The 23,781-nt window shown below is 43.5% G+C and overlaps 1 protein-coding gene across 1 annotated transcript in view; it reads left to right on the top strand.

Moving 5' to 3' along the window:
* The window catches only part of SND1 (staphylococcal nuclease and tudor domain containing 1), a 438,972-nt gene that overhangs the window by 325,561 nt on the left and 89,630 nt on the right, over positions 1–23,781 (top strand). Inside the window, exon 16 of the mRNA XM_050782556.1 lies at positions 9,563–9,672. Coding sequence (XP_050638513.1) covers positions 9,563–9,672 — 110 coding nt within the window. The remainder of the gene's footprint in view (positions 1–9,562; positions 9,673–23,781) is intronic.

Raw genomic sequence — 23,781 nt, 5'->3', positions numbered from 1 at the left:
ACACACCCCCAGAGACAGCCTGGCAGGGTGGTTTACGGCCTGCTCTTGGGATGCCACAGGAAAGGAAAGGCCTCGTTAATCAGTGAGAGGTTTTTTTTTCCCCCTTAAAAATCATCGTTTTCAGATCTTGCTCTGCAATGGGGAGAATTATAAAAGGTTATTCCCATGCTGGCCTGATTGTTATCTTCTGTACCAGCTCCATCTAAAAATGCTTTTTTTCCATTTGGGAGAGTTTGTCTGTTGTCTAAAACTAACAATAAATCAAATTCGGTGAAGCTGGTTTTGTACCTTGCCTGGCTAGACTGAGAGCAAGATATTCAGTATAAGGCCTCTAAGTCATCCCCTCCTTGCCTCTTCCACTGACTGTGGTCAGTGATTGAGTATTTAATACACATTTACCTTTAAGTCCTGAGAATAAGCAGTACTAGAATTCCTCATCAATACTCCACATGTTAACTCATACGCATCCAGAACTCTTGGAAAAGCAGGTTGTTGTAACAGGTTTGGTGTATCTGTTTTTGCTAGATTTTCTCCTCTCTGGCATTCATGTAGCAAACTGAATTATTGAGCATCTCCTGTTTGCCAAATACCGGGGATGTAGAGAGAACTGGCATATCCCTTACCTCAAATGACTGTAGAATAGGGATCTATCATTAACAGGCAAACAACTATTATGACTTGTATCAGAAACTCAAGGCATGTTTAACAGCCAAGCACCACACTTCCTGTCTGTAGATGCTTCGCTTCTCTTCCCCTTCCTTTCTTCAAAGAGAGCTGCAGTTTCCATTGCATTGTGAAGACTTGGTTTTCTTGTTCCTATTCCAAATTAACTTCAGTACCTGGTCTTTCAACAAATGCATCAAACATTACAAAATCCGAACAACCTAATAAAAGTCTATCCTAAAAAACTGGAGCTGTGACTAAAAACAGCTTCAGTCTCAGCTTCTGCCCAGTTCTGACTCCCCTGACTACAATTACCTGAGGTATTTGATCCCTTTTAATTAGGATCCCTTCATTCTTCTTTTATCCCTTTATTCTGATCATTGAAAGAGCTTTAGCAGTGACATGTTCCAAAATTGGCCCACAAGATGCTACCTCCCCTGAGGTAACAAAGTAGGGGTTTAGAGAACAAGGGAGAGAATAAAGAATTTGAGAAAATGCAAAATCCTTGTTTTACTTTTAAACTTTTTAGTACAAACTGTAGCCTCATGAAGAACAAACTCTTAGGAACCAACTGGTCTGCCATTTCCCTTTTTCTTTGGGCCGTTTTAGGAACATGGAAATATACGCCCTAAGTGAGATGATGTGCAGTTTTCAATAGTGAACTGATTCATTGACAGCGTTTGCAACCTGAGTCCTCCATATTATTTCTACTTTAAAGCTTATGAGCAAGAAGTACAAGTTTTTGGTGTATGAGCTATTACAGGTCTGAGAAGCAATGGCATGAACTGATTTGGCTTTGTATGTTACTTAAGTGATAACTACGTTCCTTAAAATTAGGCAGATGGTCTGTCTGACTCTACCTTTCATGTTGATGGTTAAAAGTTCTTGATTTTTTTCTTGATACTTAAGGAGGGGATACCTATCTATATATTGTTAGTGCTGAAGAATTTTTGAAATCGTCCTGGACAGACTTAAAAGTGTTGCTTTTCTCAGCCTTTATATGGAGTTTAAGTATCTACAGTCTATGTGTAGTGGAGCTTTTTACAATTTTTTTTTTTTTTTTGGTGGGGAGAAAGGTGGTATGGGAAAGTATAGAAATGGAACTAATTGAGTCTAGGGGTAAAAATCTGCTGGGAGCCTGTGGATTATAAATCGAGTAGCTCCAGCAGCAGGTACTCAGGCAGAGGTATAGGAGTGCAGTCAGTGGGACAAGAAGCTTGTTTTAGTGTTCCTTCTGTGTCTTGTCCATGACATTGACTCCAGGGTACCAAGTGCAGTCTATAGAAAGGAGAGGTGTCCATAGTTTCCTATCTGGAAAACTTTTACAGCATTCCTACCTGGGGTCTTAGAGACTAGGAAGGAAGATGAAAACTAGATGAGATATTCCTGTTCCTCTCCCCACTGTCCGCCCCCCACATCTGCACTGAGCCCTCCTTTATCTGCTAGCTAGGTATGTGGCTAGGTAGATAAACCCTGTTTTGTTGTGAAATTTCCATCAAAACTGCCATTTTGTCTCCCCCATCATTTGATCAACAAAAATTGTGTTGAAATTTCAGGGACCATTATTTAAAGCAGAGATATTGAATATTCAATATTAAATAATATTGAATATTATTAATTTGTCTAAATATATAAAATAAAATCACAATTCACTGGCCTGGGCTCCTCACTGTAAGCAGAGGACTGCACTCAGTGACCGTCTTTCAGCTTTAAGACTGAATAACATTTTCCCTTCCATTGGGAAACTTATTTATATCCCAGTAGTCATCCCCACACTAAGTTTCTCCGACATGGTGTCCAGATTTTCTTTCCCCTAATAATTACATCCCCTGTTTTCAGGCTAGGCATTCTCCCTCCTTTCTTGTATTTACACCTTTCAAATATTTGCAGATTGTTATCGTGTCACCCTCTTAGTCACCGCTTAGCCAAGCTGTACAAATTTAGCACCTTTTATCTTCCCTTTAGAGGCAGGTCTCCACGCCCCTGAGTCATTTTCCCCTGCTCTCTTTAAGTGTGCTCCAGTTTTCTGCATTTCCATGTGGCCACATAACTTTCCTAGAACTGAACATAGGTCATGAGTGAGAATTGTTTTCCTCCTTTGGTGTGTCAGAAGCTAAACATTTCTGCTGTGCTCCAGCTCAGGTCTCTCTGACATAGCTGGTCAGTGTTGACCACTTCAACTCTGTAGTTAAACCACGTTCTCCAAATGTGCCAATTTAAAGACAAGTGGGGTAAAAGGGTGTAGCTATGCTATATTTTTTTTTAATCTTTGAAGTGTTATGTAACCATGGGAAGGTGGGATGTATGTAGTTAATGGATTCTGTTGGCCGCTTTCCTGGTATTTGCATAAAACACCTCTGTTCTCCAGGTGCGTCAGACTAAACCTCATCTCAGGTCTGCACCCTGACAGTTCATCAACCATCTCTTTCTCTGTGTGTTTACATTTTTCAGAACTATTTTTCACTAATATTCATTCAACATTTATTGAGGTTCTCCAATGCCACTGTGTGCTACATAGTATATTGGGTGCTGGAAAGATTAAAATCTGAATATGACACAGTGCCTGCCCTAAGATGCACTGTTCTTGTTTTTGTTTTAGTTTGGTTGATAGTACCAGATCCTCACAGATTGGCTTACAGTGTCAGTGAGGGGAGAGAGCAGAGGAATATCCATGAAAATCTAATAGGAGCCTAGGTAGGGTCAGGTGTCACAGATCCTGGAACTTGGGGTGATTCTGAGTCTGAGATTACTCCAGGGACCTCACTGTAGATCTCCAGTGTTAATGCCACCAGTTCGTCCTCTCTGCTTATGGCCTCCTTCCTCTGGCTCCTGCTGGGCTTTTGTTTTAAACACTGCTCAGTTCAAATTCCAGAAAGAGACTCTTATTGCCTTACCTGGCATCTGCCATTTCTGTTTGAATAGAGCTGTTTTTCCTATTGCTGGCAAGACTGCACATTTGCTACCCTTGAAGCTGCTACAGCACCACTCCCTCCCTCTCTGCCATTTCCCACCTTCTGTGCTGACTTCCCATTCCCAGCTTGTGGTGTGGGGAGAGAACAGAGGCCCAAGGCTGTCTCCTTAGTGAGGGATGTGTCCTGTTAAGCCCCGCGATTGACTTGTCCACTGCATTCTGCCAGTAGCTTCCTAGCCACACATGCATCTGCCTAATATAATCCAATTATCTATCATGTACTATTTCTTTTCTTTTTTTCTTTTTTTTTCTTTTCTTTTTTTTTTTTTTGAGAAAGAGTCTTGCTGTTTCACCCAGGCTAGAGTGCAATGGTGCAGTCTCAGCTCACTGCAACCTCCACCTCTGGAATTCAAGCGATTCTCCTGCCTCAGCCTCCTGAGTAGCTGGCCCTACAGGCGTGCACCACCACACCCTGCCAATTTTTCTATTTTTAGTAGAGGCAGGGTTTCACCATGTTGGCCAGGCTGGTCTCAAACTCCTGTCCTCAAGTGATCCACCTGCCTTGGCCTCCCAGAGTGCTGGGATTACAGGCTTGAGCCACTGCACCCGGCCATGTACTATTTCTTAACATTCTGCAACATATAGGCCAGATGGCAAATCCAGTCACCAATAACATACCTTTTACAATAGTAGAGGAAAATAATCTTTTCCTAGCTGGTAATTAACTTCATGAGCGCAAAGTGTTTTCATCATTGAATCCTCATCTTCCACAACAATCCTTATCTTCCTGGCCCAGAGTAGACATCGGCAAGTATTAGTTAAATGGAGAGTGGAGGTCTGCTAGGTAAGCTGGTGAATTTTTCAGTGTCCCCCGTGGACAGAAAGCAGGTCCTGTATGCCTCCTGTGCCACTGTGATGTCTGATGCAGTAGTGAGAACACAGTGGGCATGCAGTAGACACCGTTGACTAATCCTTCAAACTGTTTTTTGTTTCCACTTGAGTTTTGTCTCCTTCAGCTAATGCCTGGTCTCTTATTGGCAGAGTAAGTGCCATTGGGAAGTTGTCACATACTTCTAGCCAAGACCGATTTGTCACACTTCCCTTAGCTCCCACTGCCCAATAAAGGAAAAAGTGAACACATTTTGAGTCCTGAGGCTTAGTTATCATAAAACTCGACAAAGAGTGTAAAATACTCAGAGCAATACATAAGTTTCACATAGCCATCAACAGAATCTCTTACAGAGCCCATTATCTTGTTATTAACAAGAATGCGTATTCTTGTTCCAAAGCTGACTGACCAGAGTGTTTGTGTTAATTGACCTAGTTAGCCTATGTCTCTAAATGTCTAATTTTTTTAATAGAATGATTGCTCCATAGCCCAGCATTTTAAGTTTGATATTTGTACTCCATGAGTCAAGGCTTGGGTGAGGAATCCCAAAACAGCATAACCAAAATGGTAAGATTTTGTGTCCAGATAATGCAAGGCCTTATCCTTCATTTTATAAACAGATGAGGCCTGGATAAGTTTAATATTCTGATGAGGCCTGGATAAGTTTAATATTCTATCAGTGGCAGAGCAGAATCCAGAATCATGATGTGCTGATGGCTAGCAATGAATTTTCTCTTCCTAAACTATACAAAGTCAGGCAGAAACCTCTTCTTACTTGATTTTATTTCATTTTATTTTGTTTTGTTTTGTTTCAAATAGCCATGGTCAACCATTCATATCCCAGAAAGTCTAGAAAAGGTGTGAAAAATAATGAGTTTTTGCTTATAGGCAGATGGACTTACAGAGTTTGAAAGAGGTCAGGAGCAGCAGCCACATGGAGCAGGAGGTGGGGCAGGCATTTGTCTTACCTGCCTCTCCTGTACCTGCCCTTGTGGAAGTCAGTTAAATCCCACCATGGGGGATCTGTCTTTGTTCTGGCACACCCCATAATAGGGAAGGAAAATGCTCAGGAATTTTGGGAATTTTTTTTTTTAGGTGTAGTGTTCTGTCTTGTTTTGTGTTTACTAAAACAAAATAGTTTGTGTCTTAAAGGCTTGTATCAGAGGTAAGCTTGGCACTTCACTTGCACCTGTGGCATTTGAGGTACAGCTGAGTTGTTCATATATCTTTATCAGCAGGCAGCACTGCAGTGGTATGTTATCAGAAAAGACAGCTATTAGTGGTAACATGCAGAATCCAGCCAGGCACTTCCTCAACTGGCTGGGGAGAACTTCTGCAGCTCCAGTGATATCTCACTTCATATTTACAGTCCAAGGCCCTGTGTGGCTTGGGACCGCTCCGTTGCTGCCTGTCAGCCTGCCCAGCTGAGCATCAGCAGCCTTGGGTTTGCTTTCTTAGAACCCAACTTTCTTTCCCTTTATCTGTTTTCTTTAACTTTTTTTTTAACGTCCATTTTATTGCATCACCAGCCCAGCAGCGCAGGCGTTGCTTGAGAGAAGGTGCAGCATGGATTAGGTTGACTTGCTCCCTGAGCTCTTGGGAGAGGAGGGCACAGCATAACTCTGCTCGCTGCCAGCATGTGGCTTCACCTGGCTTTCAGCAGCAACGATAACTGACTTTTTGGCTTCAGAATGTTAACATTTGTGTGGTCTCCTTTCTATCAGTGGACAGCATATTTTTTGCTCTGTTCCTTGGTCCCTTAGTATACAAAAGCAAGTCTAGAAACTTGATAAACCCTCAGTTGGAGCACTTTTTTAACTCTGCAAGAGAGCCAGCAGGACCTGCCCCGTCCTTCCATCCTTCTGTCTTTACACCTCAGTCAATACCAGTGTTTTTCAAACTGAGTATTTGTCCCACTCGAGGTTTTAAATCAATTCAGTGTCATAGCCATCTTGGTTTTTTCCTTAATCAAATGGTGAACAGAAGAGAGACTGTCAGTATAACATATATAGTCAAGATTAACCATTGTTTTGTGGAAACATAATAATTGCTAAGCTGGCCTCCAATAAAAATAACCCCCCAAATAAATAAATAAATACATAAATACTGTTCTGCAAAAGGTAATATCAAGATGGCAGAGAAGGAAACCTCAGGAAATGGTCTTCCTGCCTAAACAATTGCACGGCAGAATCTGCCTGATGTGACTATTTTGAAACTCTGGAGTCTGTTGAAGGCTTCTTACTTCCAGTGGTTGTCTACAGGTGTCTGTACCCATATTTAAATGTGTATGTGGGTCATAGTAAGAATAAAAAGTTTGAAAAATGCCCATCTACAGTATCTTCTATCTGTAGATGTAGCTTGGCTCAGCAAATTTCTGATACTCAGACATTCAGATATCATAAAGCCTGTCCTGCTGTCCTGGCCCTGACTTTGTACCTTAGTCTGGGAATAGACTCTGCCTCTGCCTGATGGGAATGGATGTGAATGGATGTTTACTTATTTCCACTTGAAAAAGGGCACAGAAGCACCCTACTTCAGCTTCCTACGCTTGTGCGCTGGAGCTCAACTGCTGGGAAGCGGACTAGCAACATAACAAACGCCCTTCTTTGCCTTTGTGTCTACATAGAGTGGTTGGGATTTGGTTTCCACAGGCCCAAAGGACTATCTCATGAAAAATGTTTTGAATATATTTCTGCTTGATTTGTTTAATTCCCTGGTCCACTGAGCCATTATGTTTTCTCAATTTAATCACTTGGTGGTCTCCGGGATTCAGGGGAGCTACTGCAATCTCTGTAGCCTGACCAACCTGGTGAGATTTCAGAATACCAAGAGAGTGACAGAGAAGTAGAGTGATACTCAATAAGTGAAGCTCAGAAATCTTTTGTGCCCTCATAGTGAAAATTCAACCCCTTAGTTCCTGCTGCCCAGTGTGGTACCCTAGCTACATCCCAGTTCTAGTCCCCAGTTCATAGCAGCCCCACCCAGCAGCGCCCCAGTCCTGTCCTGCCCAAATGGCTGCTAAAGTCAGAAACAAACTGAACACTTGTTTTAGCATTATGCCTGTTTCTGCAACAATGCTTTTTCTCTGGTTATGTGGCAAGATTGTTCAATGGAATTGTTTATTTTTCTCTCTGATGATTTTGTTCTTGCTTAGTTTGCAGATATAAAAATAAAAGTGTTTTGGCTATTGATGTAAAAAACATGGGCCATCTTTCATTCCATTTTTCTCTAGCCTCATCTCTCCCTGCAGGGTTAATCTCAGGCTCCTTGGCTCATGAGTTTATTGCTATCTTTTACAAAAATACATTCCACCCCTCCCTTGCAGGCCGGCACTGAAGTGCCAGGAATGAGGCACCCTGGTGATCTTCTTAGCCATGTGACACTTGGGTGGGGTCTTCATCTATCCTATCTTTTCAAGGGTGGCAGAATGGTCCTTGCTATCACCTCAAGCTGCTCTCCTGTGGCAGTCTTTCTCCTGGCCTAGCATTTTATTTGATATGGGGTATTCCATTTGTGAGGCCTTGGGGCTCAGAGAGAAAGCTCCATTCTTCATCTTCGGAAAGCCCAATATATAGCCTATTCCCTTCCTTCTGAGCTTTGTCATCTTGAATCAATGCCCTGGCCAGAAACATGAGCAGCACCTAGCTTTATTCATACATAGAGATGTACCTTCTGTCGTAGCAGCAGTGGGACCTTGTCTCCCCCAAGCAGGTGTTTGCCATCACCGAGACACCCTGCTTCTGCTGCCCCTATGCCAGATCTCTTGTACATTCCCTTGAGGCTGTTTGTAAATAAAAGGTAGCACCTCTTAGTTCTGCCTTACTGCAGCAGGAGAGATCACCAGTGATTCAGAGACACACATACTCCATGCATCCTCCCCCAGATCTTCATCATTTTCGTTTCCTGTGTCTCTAGCCCAGTTCCACTTTTTGTGAAATTATGTCTGTAATTATATAGCGTCATTATAGCTACAGTGCGAATTTTTCTGAAATATTTGTAAGTCTCAGGTATCAAAGTGTAGCATATTTCATGGTCTGTCACAGATGACCACTGTTAGTGGTAAATATACTTGCAAAACTAATGGGTTGACTCAAAGAAAGAAAAGGCAGTCTCACTTGGTTAGTGAGCACTTTGTACAGAATCCTGGGGTTAGATACAAAAAAAGTTTGAAGGATAGGATTCTGTCTTCAGGAACAGGTTGGTTATGGGGGTCAAAGAGGATTTTGAGGTTTTGAGCACGGGAATTGCTAAGAGTGATAATGACGATACAGATAATATTAATAATAGGATAAATTGAACCTCTCCATGTGGCAGGCATCGTTCTAAATAATCTCTCCTAGTTCACACTGCAACCTTAAGTGGATATATTATAATATCTGTTTTACAAGTAGGGAAACTGAGACTTTCTGAGTAATTTGGCTAAGGTCGCACAGCTAATAAGTGATACAGTTGGGATGTGAAGCTGAGTTTCTTTGGCTCTGGGCACCTAATATTTCATCAGTATTCTAAGGTGTTTTGCTTTTCTTTCTGTCTCTCATTCTGAATGAAAAGCCGATGATACTATTGTCCAAAATACACCCAGAGTTGAGAGGGGAGGCTTATTTGAAAAGTGACACCGAATTAACACTTTTGAATTTGGTGTAAAAGTCAGACAGCAAGGAGAAAATGTCCAGGAGTCAGTGAGAATGGCACTTAGGAGGCAGAATGGCTGGGATATCAGTAGGTGAGGGAGCCATTTCTGTATGAGATGGCTCAAGCTGCGAGACTGTGGGATCATCAGTTGGAACAGTGCAGGATGAGGAGTTCTTGCTTATCTTACTTGGAAGGCTCCTTGCCCCATGTGCTCTTGATAATTCCCGGATGCCATGGCTGAGAGCCCCTATCCATTGGTTCTGCTGTGATAGTGTTGGTTTTTTCCACCTGGAGAGAACTAAACCCCTCCTCCACTTCTCCCATTACGTCTGTCTTCGTCTCAGATAGAATGGATGGAAGTTAGATTTAACGCCTGCTTCATTGGAGGTGTCAGGGGACCGTCCTTATTGGACAGCAAGCCTAGTGGGCACCTTTTCATCACAGATTCTCCTTTTCTCCTGACGCAGGCATTGAATGCCCCAGAGGAGCCCGAAACCTCCCAGGCTTGGTGCAGGAAGGAGAGCCCTTCAGCGAGGAAGCTACACTTTTCACCAAGGAACTGGTGCTGCAGCGAGAGGTAGGACACCTTCCTGTTGCTTCTTCTGTGAGGAGGGGTGACAAAATAAGGCTCCCTTGGTCTGCCATGACAGAGATCAGTCTGTTGCTTTTTCCACTGCTCAGCCTTGCACATCCATAATCCATTCTTGTGTCTGCCCACATCTTATTTCCCTGAGCCCTGCTTCATTGGCCAGCCACCCCCAAATTGCTCCCCTCCACTGGTGGCCTGGGATGTGTGGTGAACACCAGGCCAGCCCAGCCAGGCTCCTGATGCAGAGAGCTTACATCTTTGCATTCTTCCTCCTTGGTGAATTAGCCTGAGCTGCCTGCCTCCAGCTGGATTTAGAAGCTTGACTAACCCTGTCAGGGGCCAATTTTCTTTGAACATTTATTTGTATCTTTGAGTAATTGCATTTTCTGTAGCAGGTTTTCTGACTTAATTTAATTGTATTTCTGTTTCTGCCTGTTGGGCTGGCTCTTGCACGCAGGAGTTAGGATCTCAGCTGCTGTGGTGCCCTTCTACCTGCTAATTTTGCTCAAGCCTTTGTCAACAGATCCATCTTCTTTCCAGGAGGATACCAGCCATTTGTCCTGCTAGGTGGGCACAAGAAAGGAGCAGTGGGGAGGTGTGCTTGGCTCAGCCTTAGGATTTTTAGATCTGCCATTGTCCCCATTTCTTTTACAATCATCTATAGGGTCCCTCCAGCTTTCATAATACTCACAGAGGTACAAGGTTCTAGGGTCCTAGAGGCTGTCTCTCTAATGAGTCTTTGTAGATCTTTGAGAGCAGATGCGTGGACTTCTTTAGGATGCTTAGTGATAAAAATACCTGTTTATAAGCTTCAGCTTCTCAAGCTGATTTGAATTGCTAAGAAATACATGATGCGTGAGAGAACAAGAGAACACGCCAGTCCGAGATGCTTATGTTGGACTATCCTGGCCTTGAGAGAAGTGTTGGTTGCCACCTCTTGGATATTTCTTTAGTGCTTGCCTTCTTATTTTGTAGAAGAAAGTGGAGTGGCCAAACAAATCCTGAATTCTCAGTTCCATTTCCCAAACATCAGCTACAACATCTGCTTTGTTGGCTGTCCGTACAATGATTGGGGGATTGGGGGGCTTAATTGTGTCATCAGATTCACAGTGCCCTCCATTTCAGTTTTTGTGAAGATGTTTTTGTTAAGATGCTTATGAAGATGCTTGCCAAGTAAAAATCCTTATATTGACATGGAAGGTGCTTCCCCCTCTCCTGTTTTGTAATTACACAATGCTGCCTGAATTTTTATCAATTAAAAATAACCCCGTGCAAGAGAAGTATTTCAAAAATCCAAACACTCCAGTTGTCTATAAGTGCCTGTTGCAATTTTTGAAGTGGCCCAGGGATTAAGTGGATGGGGCAGATATTGTAGAATTTCCCTCTAATTTTGGATAATGAACTGCAAAGTAACTACGTTGGTAAAAGCAGCTGAGTCTGTTCAAATTCATAACTTAAAGACATTGCCAAGGATGCAGCAACAGATTTTTGTTTGTCTGTTGTGCTTCGGATGGAGGAAGGAAATTCCTTCATTGGATTGCCCAAGGCATTGGTTGGTGGCATTCTCATCATTTGCTAAGTCAAACTTCTCACCATCATTTGTCTTCCTACATCATTGTCTCCTAAAGTTTCTTTCCCTTTCTTTTTCAACTGTCTTTTTCCCAGCCACCTTTCTTCTTGATCATGTTTCTGGCCCACTGATGAGATCCAGAAGTACAAGGGGGTCAAAGAGAATACTGATCACTAAAAAGAGTGAGTGGCCCAAAGCTCTTTTACGCTCCCATGGTTATTGCGACCTCACCTTTGTCTTATATTTGCTAATACTTGACTGTTAAAAAAAATTTTTTTTCTCCAGTTTTCTTTGGGGAAACTCTTTGGTGCTCTTGGCATGTAATTGAGTTTGCAGATCCAGAGTTGATCTTTCTTGATTATAGTGGCCCAATCTTTCATATCCCTAGGTTGAGGGTCTCAATAAGAACCTTTCTGCATTTTCTTAACTACTTATATGATTACTTGGGCTGGCCATTTTGAAAGTTCTTTACACTGAGAAAATGTGAGTATTCCCTAAACTATGAATAATTCAAAAATCTGACTAAAAGATCCGGTCATAGCCTACTGTTCTGAACATTTCCTTTATATTATGTATGAAAACTGTTTTCTGAACAGTGTAGGAATGGAGAGGTTTGTGTTTTGTTACAGGCTTATTCATTTACTTTTACCTATGTAGTACCTCCATTTTTATTTCATAAGTTGTCCTGGGGAATGCTTCTCTTTGTCCTACTCCCCCCACCCCACAAAGATCTAGCAGAAGAGGACTGTCCCAGGACATTGGTACTCCTAGATGCAGAGGTCCTTCCCGCCACCCTCAGTGGAAGTCCTGAGCAATGCATGGATGCCTGAGTGTGGGCCCGTGACCTCCCACCTCATGCAGCTCTTACCTTCCAGGCAGCCTCTATCTTGCCCACAGGGCATGACAGTGCAGGAACTCTCCTGGAGCTGAGCCACTGCTAGGATGGCTGCAGTTAAACTGGTTTTTTGCACCTTTTACCTGTTCCCTTGATCATGAGTTTTAGCTCTGATAACCAGGCATTTTGAAGATGTGATTGTCCTTGGCCCTGCCCCATCCCTTCCCTTTAAAGTTTTAAATTTTTTTTGTATCTTTTCTTTGGCCAGAATTTCTCTGTCCCCTGCATGCTTTCCTCGGTTATCATAAATCTGCATTATCCTAGGAAAGATGAAGCCCACAAATTTTAGGATTTCAAAGTACTTCCTGGGCCCCTTTGTGTGATCCGACAAAGGCCAGGTCATCAAGTTGGACTTCCCTATGTGAAACCATAAACTGACCTGAGAAAGATACAGAGGGGAGAGGAGCTGTGTAATGGTAACTGCCCCAGGCCAGCCTTCTGCCAGGCAGAGAACAGGAAGCTGGCATGCAGAGTGTCTGGCACTGGTAAAATTACACCATGTTTATAAGTGCATCATCCTGGCTTTAGGTGGGCCGTGCAGGAATTCCTGCCTGAATTATAGTCTTTCCATCTCATATCTTCATGTGGAGCCCTCAAGCTTTAGACAAGTCTTTTATCTCTGTTTTCAGGTGGCTCCCATTATCTTGAGACCTCATAATGCTGCTTTCCTTAAATTTGTTTTACAGTGACGCACAGAGTCAGCACAGAGCTACTCACATTTCTGGCCACCACTCAGCTCCATTATCTTGACTTCTCTCCTGCCCCCTTACATTGCATTTCTTCTTTTACACCACCATTTTACATGTTGCTCCTCCTTAGCCATTGGTTCCTATTGGCTTTTGTTCTGTTACCTGAGTTGGAAATCTGGGAGGACAATTCCAACTCAGTGGTCTGGGCATTCTGGTGCTGCCAGCCCCAGGGCAGGAAGAACAATAAATGAGACACTGTGCCATTACCTGCTTCTCTGACCTTGAAGCACAAAGCAGCCAGGGAACTCTCAAATGACGATCACTTTTACTCAAAAAAAAAAAAAACAACGGTAAATTCAGTCTTTCTTTCTAGCCTGACTCCGCTGGTATTTAGGACGGGTGGGCAAATCTGTGCCACTGCCAGTTTTTACAATAAAGTTTCACTGAAACACAGCCATGCTAATTCTGTTTTTTTGTTGTTGTTGTTTTGTTTGTTTGTTTGAGATGGAGTCTCGCTCTGTCGCCCAGGCTGGAGTGCAGGGGCGCGATCTCAGCTCACTGCAACCTCCACCTTCTGGGTTCAAGCAATTCTCCTGCCTCAACCTCCCAAGTAACTAGGATTACAGGAATGCGCCACCACGCTCGGCTAATTTTTTTTTTTTTTTTTTTTTTTTGTATTTTTAGTAGTGATGGGGTTTCACCATATTGGCCAGTCTGGTCTCGAACTCCTGACTTTGTGATCCGCCCACCTCAGCCTCCCAAAGTTCTGGGATTGCAGGCATGAGCCAACCGCGCCTGGCCTGACCATGCTAATTCTTTCATATATTGTCTATAGCTGCTTTCACACTATAACAGCTGAGTTGTGTAGTTATGACAGAGGCTATATAGCTTGCAAAGCCTAAAATATTTACTATCTGTTCCTTTACCAAAAAGTTTGCTGACTACTGCTGTATATGGTATGCTGAATTGGGTTTAAATGGCTTGTAATAGCCCTGAAAATTTAAGTTGGCTATCCTCTCCCCTGCCATTGAGGCTGGACTGCATGAGATTATTGTATCTGTTGGCTGTAGCTGTGACTATGAGCTGAGTGCCATGTCCCGTTGGGTAGCATGTACTTGGTGACCCATGCCCCACATACAGCTGACTCTTTAAGGCAGTTCCCTGCCACACAGTCAAGGACAGGAAGCTATAGTGTGACTTCCCAGATGGGGAGTTGTGCCTGTTACTAGCATCCCCCAGAAGTAGTGATGAGAGATAGCATTAGCTAATGGGTAAATAACTGGCTTAAAAGTGTAAACCCCTAGGTTTTCACACTCCAGTTTTTATATGGTCCTGCATATGTGATTCTTTTCTGCCTTGCCATTCCTAAAACACTGATTTAGCAATCCCAAGCCATCCTTTCCTTTTTGCAGCCCTTGTTCTGGATAAAACAGTGATTTCAGATCTCTTCTCACTTTCTTCCAGAAGGCAGCTAGCCAGCACATATTCACTGACCAGTTGCTGCCTGCACAGCAGTGTTTTCACTGCTGTGTTGGAGAAACCTGAACTCTTGAGAGAAAGGGCCATAAGGTATTATTTAAAGAGATCAGTGTCATGGTTTAACTCACTTCACAGTTCCAGGCTGTAGGAGGTACAGTTTCTGAGGACAGGGGCAATGTATGTGGGTTTGGTGATCATTTCTAAGGCCTTTTTCGATGACCCCTTTGTCTTCTCTGAGACATAAGAATTGCTCTTTGCTGCTGCCTGAAAAATGATGTCCTCATGCTGGACAGCCCCAGCTGAAAACTCAGGCTGCTGCCTTGACCTATTTCCCTTCTCCCTGCTGGCATTAAAAGGGAGGATGTCCCCCGGGGAGCTCATTCTGCAGGCTGCAGTGACCAGGGCAGAGTCCTGGGTTTCCTCTCTCTCCCTTACTCCCTGCTTTAAAAAGAAAAAAAAAAAGATACAGAAAAACATTATAAGCAACTGTTGCCATTGGGGAAAAAAATGTATTTATGTTTCAGGGGAATGTGGCCTCAGCCTTGAATATTGGTGTGTATTTATGAAGGGGTGTATGTCTGGGAAATAAAACTTAGAATACAAGAAAAAATGATTTCATTTATTTCATTGTAGCTCCAAGTGTGCTGTATCGTGTCTGAAATAGATAAACTGCTCTAAGCAGTTTCTAGTTTATCTCAATCTCTGTCCTTCCTGTGCCCTCCGTCCTTTCCCTACATCACCCCACAAGCACTGTGGTATGTGCTCTGTTAGTCCTTCCCATTCCATCTCTCTGCGCAGGCTCCTTCCCTATCGAGGAGACCCACAAGAGAGGGAACACTAGCAAAGTTATATCTCTGGATCAAAGGGATGAGGACAGTTCAAGCCACAGGGAATTCCAAGAAAGTAAAGGACACCTGGTGAGGGTGAATCCAGTGCAGCCTACTCTCCTGACTCTCCCTGACTGCCATGTCCCTTGGGAACCCTCACTGAGCCACTAATAATTACCTGCTAGAAAAGCAAGCAGGCTGTCTGGCAATGTGATTTATTTTCACAAAGTCCCCTTATTCTAGATGATCTCAGCCACTGCCCAGGAAAAAGGGGACATGTTATGGTCAGCTTTCTAAGTAGCTCTCTCATCCCACAAGCTTTTAAAGGCTGTTTGGGGGCTAAGACCTTTCTCACCGCCCCACACATGCTTGACAGTTCATCACCCACCAGTGGTCTTTAATTTCAAGCAGTTTATTCTTAGTTAAGGGCTATTTTCTTTGAAGAAGGCTCAGGTAAGAAAAACTCCTGTCTTAATAGTGATCAAACCTTAATTTTATATAGCATTTTCTCATTTTAAAAGTGTTTTCATGCATAATAGTTCATTTTAATCTCACAGCAAACCTATAAGAAAAATATTAACCCTGTTTTACAGTTCAAGAAACCAAAATGCACAGTAACTTGCCTCTGTTCACAGAGCTAATGGTAAGACGTATACTAAAACTCAAATATCTGCATTCCAAATCAAATGCTTTTTCTCTTCAAATCTTACCAGTTTTGCTTTTAGAAGGCAATAATTATTTTAGCCATATTTTACCATTTTTCAACCATAGAATACCTGGAACTAGTTAAAGGAATAGTAGAGGACTTCCCTGAAAGTCCCACATTGACTAAGAGTCAGTCTTCTATAGGGCATGGATTCTGATCCTGGATGCTTCCAAGACTGCAGAGGAATTTGAAGGATTGGCTATGCCCATGCCTCCCCTAAATATTTACTCTGCTCTTGCCACAGCTCCTGTGTCTATTGATTGTCTGATTCCTGCTTCATCTGCTGTTTGATTTTTGTGGGCCTTACTTTTCCCATTTGCTCATGTATGTCTATATTCCTGTATCTAATCTTTCTTAAAAGACAGATCTGACTGTGTAGGTGCATTTGTTTAAAAAAATATATATATATATAACTTCCCATTGCCTCGGGGATAAAGTCTCATCTCAGTTTACATATATTCTTGATAACCTCTCCAACTTTATGTCTCACCACCCCCACTCACTTCATAATTTGTGCCTATCAGAATAGACCTGTTACACTGGCAGTTCGCTATACATACCATAACATTTTGTCTCTCCCATCTCTCAGGTAGACTTACACTCTCGGCCCAGCACATCAGTCATCCCCCTTGCTTGCTTTCACACCTGTTCACGCCTGTTCTGGAAGGTGCATCACCTTTTCTTGGAAGCCTTCCCTTGCTCTCCCAGGCTAGATGAGACATCCTTCCATCAGTTCCCACAGCACCCTGTGCATACATCTGTTGTGTACTTACCAATAGTATACAAGGGACCTATGACCCAAGTCTCTCCCCACTAGCTTGTAAGCTCCTCACAGACAGGAACCATGTTTTGTCTTCGTACTCCAGTGCCTAGTATATAAGAGATACTCAACAAATAAATATTTGTCAAATCAACTAATTGATTCCCTGTGACCTAATTCTAGAGAATGGGAAGAAGGCCTGTTATTTTGTTGTCCTTTATGGTTCTTTAGGAAAGCTCTCCAAGCTCGGCATTTGTCAGGGTGGGAGGAAAACTGTTGAAGTATTGAGGCTGGACACATGGCTGCTAATTCATCAACTTCTTATTGAAAAAGTCCATAGCCAAAACCTGACTGTGCACTTACTATAGGACCCTCACCTGCCTGGGTCTCCCTGTCTGTCCAGCCAGTATAGTTAAAGGTAATGAGATAATGATGAGTGTTTTGAAAAATGTTTAGTGTTCAAATAGAAACCATTCATGTCCCTTCACTCTCCAAACATAGTCTGCAAATCTGTCCCTCTCTGGTATGTTTCTGTTTTGTGGATTAGACTGCTAAATGAGCGAGGAGTTAATTTGGAATTTCAGGTCAACAAATTCCTGTTTGGAGATGGGCTATAAGCTCTTCCTGAATACCAGGTTGTTATCTGTCTATTACAGCCCCTTCACTTCTGGGCTCCTGGCTCTTTGCGAAGTACTTCCAAAAGCCCTAGAGGGCAGGCCCTCAAATCCCGTTCCAGCCCCTAAATGAAAGTGGCATCACAAGGAGAAGAGTTGAGGTAGAAATGTATCATGAGGGATGCTGCCCCATTGCCTTTCTTCCCCTGACTGCTGGGCTTCCAGCTCAGCAGCATGTGCTGATAGGTGCCAATGCTGTGCTGGCTCCAGTGGGATTCCTCTCTGCAAAGCTGCTGGCTCAGCTCGGCTGTTTCCCTATTCCTCTCCTTAGAACTTTCATAGCCAGTCAAGCATAGAATTGCATCCATTCTTCTGAAATAGGTACTGTGCCTAATTTTTCATTGGCTTGGCCAAGATCCTATATTACCTGTAATTATGTCATACGGGCTGACTGGTGTAGGTTTGATAGGCCTCACTGCTCTCCAGAGGCTAGTGTTCCTATCCCAGGATGGCTGTTGAGATTAGGAGTGGAATGAGGAATAGTTTAGGACCACACGAGATTTGGCCTCCTTGGAACATGTAGGAAGGCCTCAAGGATGTGATTCTAGCCCAGGGAAGAAAATCCTTTTCAGCAGACGCTTCCCTTCCCTTCCCCTAGGGAATGGGTCCCTACTATAGTAAACTCTTCCTTAAGAGAGTTTTGTTTTCTCGTCAGATCAATTTGTTTTTCTTAATGTTATTCCTATTAAAAAAAAAAAGAAGAAGAAGAAGAAATACAGTCTTTAGACCTGACAGTTTCACTTTTCCTCTCCATCTTTAGGTCTGACCCAGCTCAGCCCAGAGTAAAGACATAAAAGCCTCACGTGTGATTTCCTCTTGCGTTTTTTCTGCTAGAAGGGTCCATAGTACTTACTTTATGCCTCATCTCAATTGAGGCTGGATGATGAGGATAGTGGGCAGTGATTGCCATTGGAGAATGCACATACTGGATCACATAAGGTCATGAAAGTCCTTGAAACAGAGCCTAGCTAAGCAGAACCCTTGCCACTCATGGTATTCCAATACCCATCTGACATGAAATGGTATTCTTAATGAGCCATTCCTATGGAAGATAGCTATTGCCAGGTACATTCAGTCTCCTGGTCTCCCTCTCTTATAGCTATGTAGGGCCTATGACCTAGAACAAATGGAAAAATGTTATCAGGAGGAAGAGACTGCTGGACTCCCCCAAGAGGTAGGGTTTGTGCTAGAAGAGCTGGGTGCCATTTATTTCATTTAGATATATCAGATGCTCCTAGTAACAATTCCTGGTTTCTCTTACCTCTTTAATCATCCTCAATAGTCACTGCTTCTTGAGCTTTGGTGAGTGTTCTCTAAAAAAGAAAAAGATGGAAGCTAACATTTTTAATAACAAAGGGCTGAAGAAAGGCAGCTCGGAATTTTTATTTTTCAGGTGAAATACATTATTGTGAAGTCTATTAACTTCCTTCCGGAAGCCTAATTTGGCAGTATCTACAGACAAGCAGATAATTTCTTGACAAACTAAAGATGACCTCACACAGACCTGCCCACTACTTGTTTTCAGAAGACCTTCTGAACCCAGAGCATTGGCCAACACCCATGCAGACTTGAGTTTGAGTGTGAGCTTGCTTTGCTTTGCCTTTTTTTTTTTTTTTTTTTTTTTGAGACAGGGTCTCACTCGGTTGCCCAGGCTGGAATGCAGTGGCACAATCATGGCTCACTGCAGCCTCAACCTCCCAGGCTCAGGTGACCCTCCCACCTCAGCCTCTCAAGTAGGTAGGACTACAGGCACGTGTCCCCATGCCCAGCTAATGTTTTGTGTTTTCTGTAGATAGAGGGTTTCGCCATGTTGCCTAGGCTGGTCTCAGACTCCTGGGCTCAAGAGATCTGCCTGCCTCAGCCTCCCAAAGTGCTGGGATTACAGGCATGAGTCATTGCACCTGGTAAGTGAACTTTAATGTGGCATGTTTGGAGTGTCTTTAGGCTTCAGGCCTCCCTGTTCTGTTTGTCCTAAACATTGCAAGCTATGCCCATTGTCTGAATATCCCCTGTGGAATTACATAATTCATCTCATATCTTTTTAGAACACAGCTCTTAATATATAATAGCAAGGCTACCTGAACCACTAGCAAAGCACAAGCAGACTGTAGACTGCATTTGTTCTCCAGGTAATAGTAACATTGTGGTGTTTCACATGTGACTCCCCCAAGGACACAGGGGTGACTGTTCTGGTGAATGAGCTGACCTTCACCCTGCCCTGTTCTTGCCATTAGCATGCCCACTCCCTGTGTCTGTTGCCAAGGACTTGAAGAGTACCTCCGTATTCCAAACCTGGCTTTATTGATGAACTTCCCACTTGCTACTCCACCCGTGACGGTTTCTGGTCAGCTACACTTAAATGGATTTTGAAAATGAAAGTGACCAATGGTCTGTTATGAAATGCTGTGGTGCATGAAATAAGATTATGAGCAAGCTTGAGAATTAACAACAGAGATACCCTAACCTGGTCAAAACAACATGTTTCACATAGTGAGAAAGACTCTTCTTCAGGACATTTAAGGGCGTCTTTTCCTTCTTAACATAAACTCTGTTAGCATGTGAAAAGTCAAACCTAGGTTCTCATTCCATCTTCACCATTTGCTGTCTGACCATGGACACATTCCTTAACCTCTCTAAACTGAGGGCAATCTCAGTGCCTATTAGAATTTAATATGAAGGCTATCCCTAGCATTGTGCAATGCAGCCATCCTGCTAAACCTAATTGCCTCACCTATGTAAGGAGGGTACCTTCTCACTAGGGTTATTGTGAAAATTAAGTGTACATGTAAACTGTTCCTCACGACCCAAGATATTAAACACTCAGTGAATGGTAGCTTGCAGCATCATTTTTTTTATTAATAGAAATTCTCTCAGCCGGGTGCAGTGGCTCATGCCTGTAATCCCAGCACTTTGGGAGGCGGAGGTGGGCGGATCACCTGAGATTGGGAGTTCAAGACCAACCTGACCAACATGGAGAAACCCCGTCTCTACTAAAAATACAGAATTAGCTGGGTGTGGTGGCGCATGCCTGTAATCCCAGCTACTTGGGAGGCTGAGGCAGGAGAATCGCTTGAACCCGGGAGACAGAGGTTGTAGTGAGCCAAGATCACGCCACTGCACTCCAGTCTGGGCAACAAGAGCGAAACTCCATCTCAAAAAGAAAGAAATAAAAAAAAAGAAATTCTCTCAGGGCTTAACTGAAATTTAGGATTTGAACTTCAGTATGCACAAAACCTATGCACAGCCTAGTAGAGTTCTAGGCTGGATCTAGGTATGTGTGTTGTGAGCAGCATTCAGATTAGAATCAACAAAGAACAATCCTCCCAGTGCTCTTCACTCCCCCAGCCCGTCTAAGCCAGTGATGGCACATACGCATATGCTACCCCTATTCGGGTCGTCCACCCATGGCAGATATTGCCAGTCAGTCACCGCGCTGCTTTGGCTTAGGGCTCAGATCCTTCTCAAAACAGGGATCCTTGCTACTACTACCAGTTGAGAGGATTTGGTACTTAATGGAAACCTATTTTCCATCCTTGGTCTAAGTTTGCAAAGGAGTATTTAAGTACCCTCAGGGCATCAGCCATTCTTTTATTCTGTGAAGTAAAATAACATAAGGTCTCTTTGTCTCTGATTCCTTATGGTCCCACACATTAGGCAGTATTACGTTCAGTAGAAAACCAAAGGTCTGGAGGTAATGCCAGCAAGTCCTAACCTATGCAAGATGCCTTTTCTAGACTTGGCTATGGACTGATAAAGTGATCACCAAGGGAGGGGTGACACCAGGACTGCACACATACCTCATGGATGTCTAAGGAATAATGGTTTGAGCATCTTTGCCATGTTCTCCACTTGCCATGCGGGTATTTGGAAACTAATCTGCCAACAGTGAGGGCTCTCTGCTTTTTCTCTGTTGATGCAGGTCTTCTCTCACATTGTCACTGCAACTTGAAAATGAGGGATACGGGTATGAACTATCTAGATCCTGGCCATCACAGGCTTCCTTATCCTCTGACAGAATAGCATTGCTCCTTTGTGTCTCCATACTTTCCTGCCATGACCACAACAATCCAGGATTGCCACAGATTTGTCCTTGACCTGCATTAAGTTGAAGAGTTGGAAGATAGATAGCACAGTGCCAGCAGAAGCGCTAAAGAAAGATCTAGGTGGTAACACAAGCTGGGCACAGTGGCTCATGCCTGTAATTCCAACACTTTGGAGGCCGAGGCAGGGGGATCATTTGAGGCCAGGATTTCAAGACCAGCCTGGCCAACATGGCGAAACCATGTCTCTAATGAAAATACAAAAGTTAGCCTGGTGTGATGGCACACCCCTGTAGTCCCAGCTACTCAGGAGGCTGAGGCCGAGAATCGCTTGAACCCAGGTGGCGGAGGTTGCAGTGAGCTGAGATCGTGCCATTGCACTCCAGCCTGGGCGACAGAGCCAAGACTCTCTAAAAAAATAATAATAATAAATGAAAAATGAAAAAGATTTAGGTGTTAAACAAGACTGAAAAGGATAGGAAAAGTACTCCAAGAAGAAGCATTTGGAAGGGTCACTGTAGCAAGAACAGGTACCTCTTGAACCGGGAATGAAAGAACAAACTGGAAACTGCTTCACTGTGCTGTCTTCCTTTTCAGCTTAACATAATGCCTTCCTCTTCTCCCCTTTCCCTTCTCTTGATGCTGTCGAATTCTTTTTAATGGTTAGCAGAAAAGGATTTGGCATTGGGTGTACAGCTAGAGGTGGAAGGTCATGCAAATAAGACCAACAGGTCCCTCCATTCCCCACCAGCAGCCTGCTTGTGCCATTTCACTTCACGCATCTCTATAGTGCTTGCAGTGCTGGGGTGGCGTTACCTCTCCAGTTAAATAAATCTCAAACCACTGACCCAGGGTTTTCATAGCAGTGCTGCAGACATATATGAGGAAATGTAACAAACAATCCATTAGCACTGATTGGATATGGATTTTTGGCCTGGCCACCTGCCACTTGGTAATTTTAGAATAGGGTCAGTTTCGGAATTGGAAGATTCCTTGTAGGAGGGGACTGGTGTTTGCTAAATAGTTGTATCTTACCGTCATGCCCTTTCACAGCCAAGCTCCCTACCTCTGGAGTGAGGGGCCTGCCTGGCATAGAGGGCTAGAGCTCCTTCTTCATCAGCTTCCAGGGCTGCAGACGTGGCCATTTCCAAACACCCAGGGTGCACTTAACCACTTCCTCCTCCTAATCTCAGCATTTCCACTCTAAACACATCAGCAGCTTTTTAACTTACCTTTTTTTTTTTTTTTTTTTTGCCCTATGTTTTGGCCCTTGAGGTATTTGTGGGAGGAAGATGGGTAGACTGGCTGACTGTGATATCAACTGATTTCAGAATGATACAGTCACACCCTGAGTCAGTTTCTGAAGAAAAGCAAGGGTGCCGGGAGCATTGTGAAGGGCTCTCATTGTTTTCACACGTCAGTGACTGCCTGCCTTGGTTTCCCCAGCTGCAAAGTGAGGGAACAAAGCCCTCTTTTGCCTTGAGAATGCTAAAAGGTGAATACTCAGGTGTGGTGGGGAGGTTTCTAAAGAGACCCAGACCCCAGATGATGCACTGAGAGTGCTGTGTGACCTGAAGAGGGACCTGTGATCAGAATGTTTTTTTCTGTCACCAGCAACTGAATAATTACGCCCAGTTGGTGGAATAGGAGAACTGTTGGTCTGGGACCCTGAGATCTGACCATGATGTTCATAAATGGACTAAACTTTGGCCAATATTTCCCTTTCTCCATGCCATGAAATCTTTTCCATTGCCTTTTTCTGAACATGAGTAGAATACTGACTTTGGCTTCTGATCAGCAGCATATCCTAAAGAGCATCTGTCCCAGAGGACTTAGGGGTTCCCTCAGTCTTTGCTGCTCTGGTTGCACTATTCCTGAGCTGAAGAAGAAAATCAGACATCAGATGTTCATCTTTGTGTTATGGGTTATTATCCCCAGCCATCATAACCTGTGTCTTCTTGCCTGTGTGGTCGGTGTCCCTTTCACCCTAGGTTTACAGCCAGACCTCTAACATTTTGACCCAGGCCTCTGATATTCATGCCATGTCTTTTGCCCAGAGTGTTTCAAAGGACAGGCCTGCGCCCTAGATGCCATGATCTTTGTTATTTTCAAGTACGAAGCAAGATAGTTTTGCCTTATTTACTGTCTGTCTGTATTTTCTTGGCATGTCAGCCAGGGAGTGAGGTTAGTAAGGTATAGCTAGAGATTGCCCTTGAAGCTTTTGATTCTTGCTTTCCTGGCCAGAATTACAGTCAGTTGTTGAGATAGCCTATCCCAGCACCACTAATGTATGACAACTTCAAAAATTCATGAGGCCTTGGGATTCACAGCACTTCTCAATAATACAGCCTCATATCAAGAGAAGTCATATGACTCCACCTGCCCTGTAGCCCTGCTGGAGCACTGCCAGCAAGTGAGGTGCAGAGGGGCCCCTGAGACTGCCCTCCGTGGCCAGCC

The sequence above is a fragment of the Macaca thibetana genome, chromosome 3 (genome assembly GCF_024542745.1).
Source record: "Macaca thibetana thibetana isolate TM-01 chromosome 3, ASM2454274v1, whole genome shotgun sequence".
NCBI lineage: Eukaryota > Metazoa > Chordata > Mammalia > Primates > Cercopithecidae > Macaca > Macaca thibetana.
This window is presented reverse-complemented; position numbering and strand designations above follow the sequence as displayed.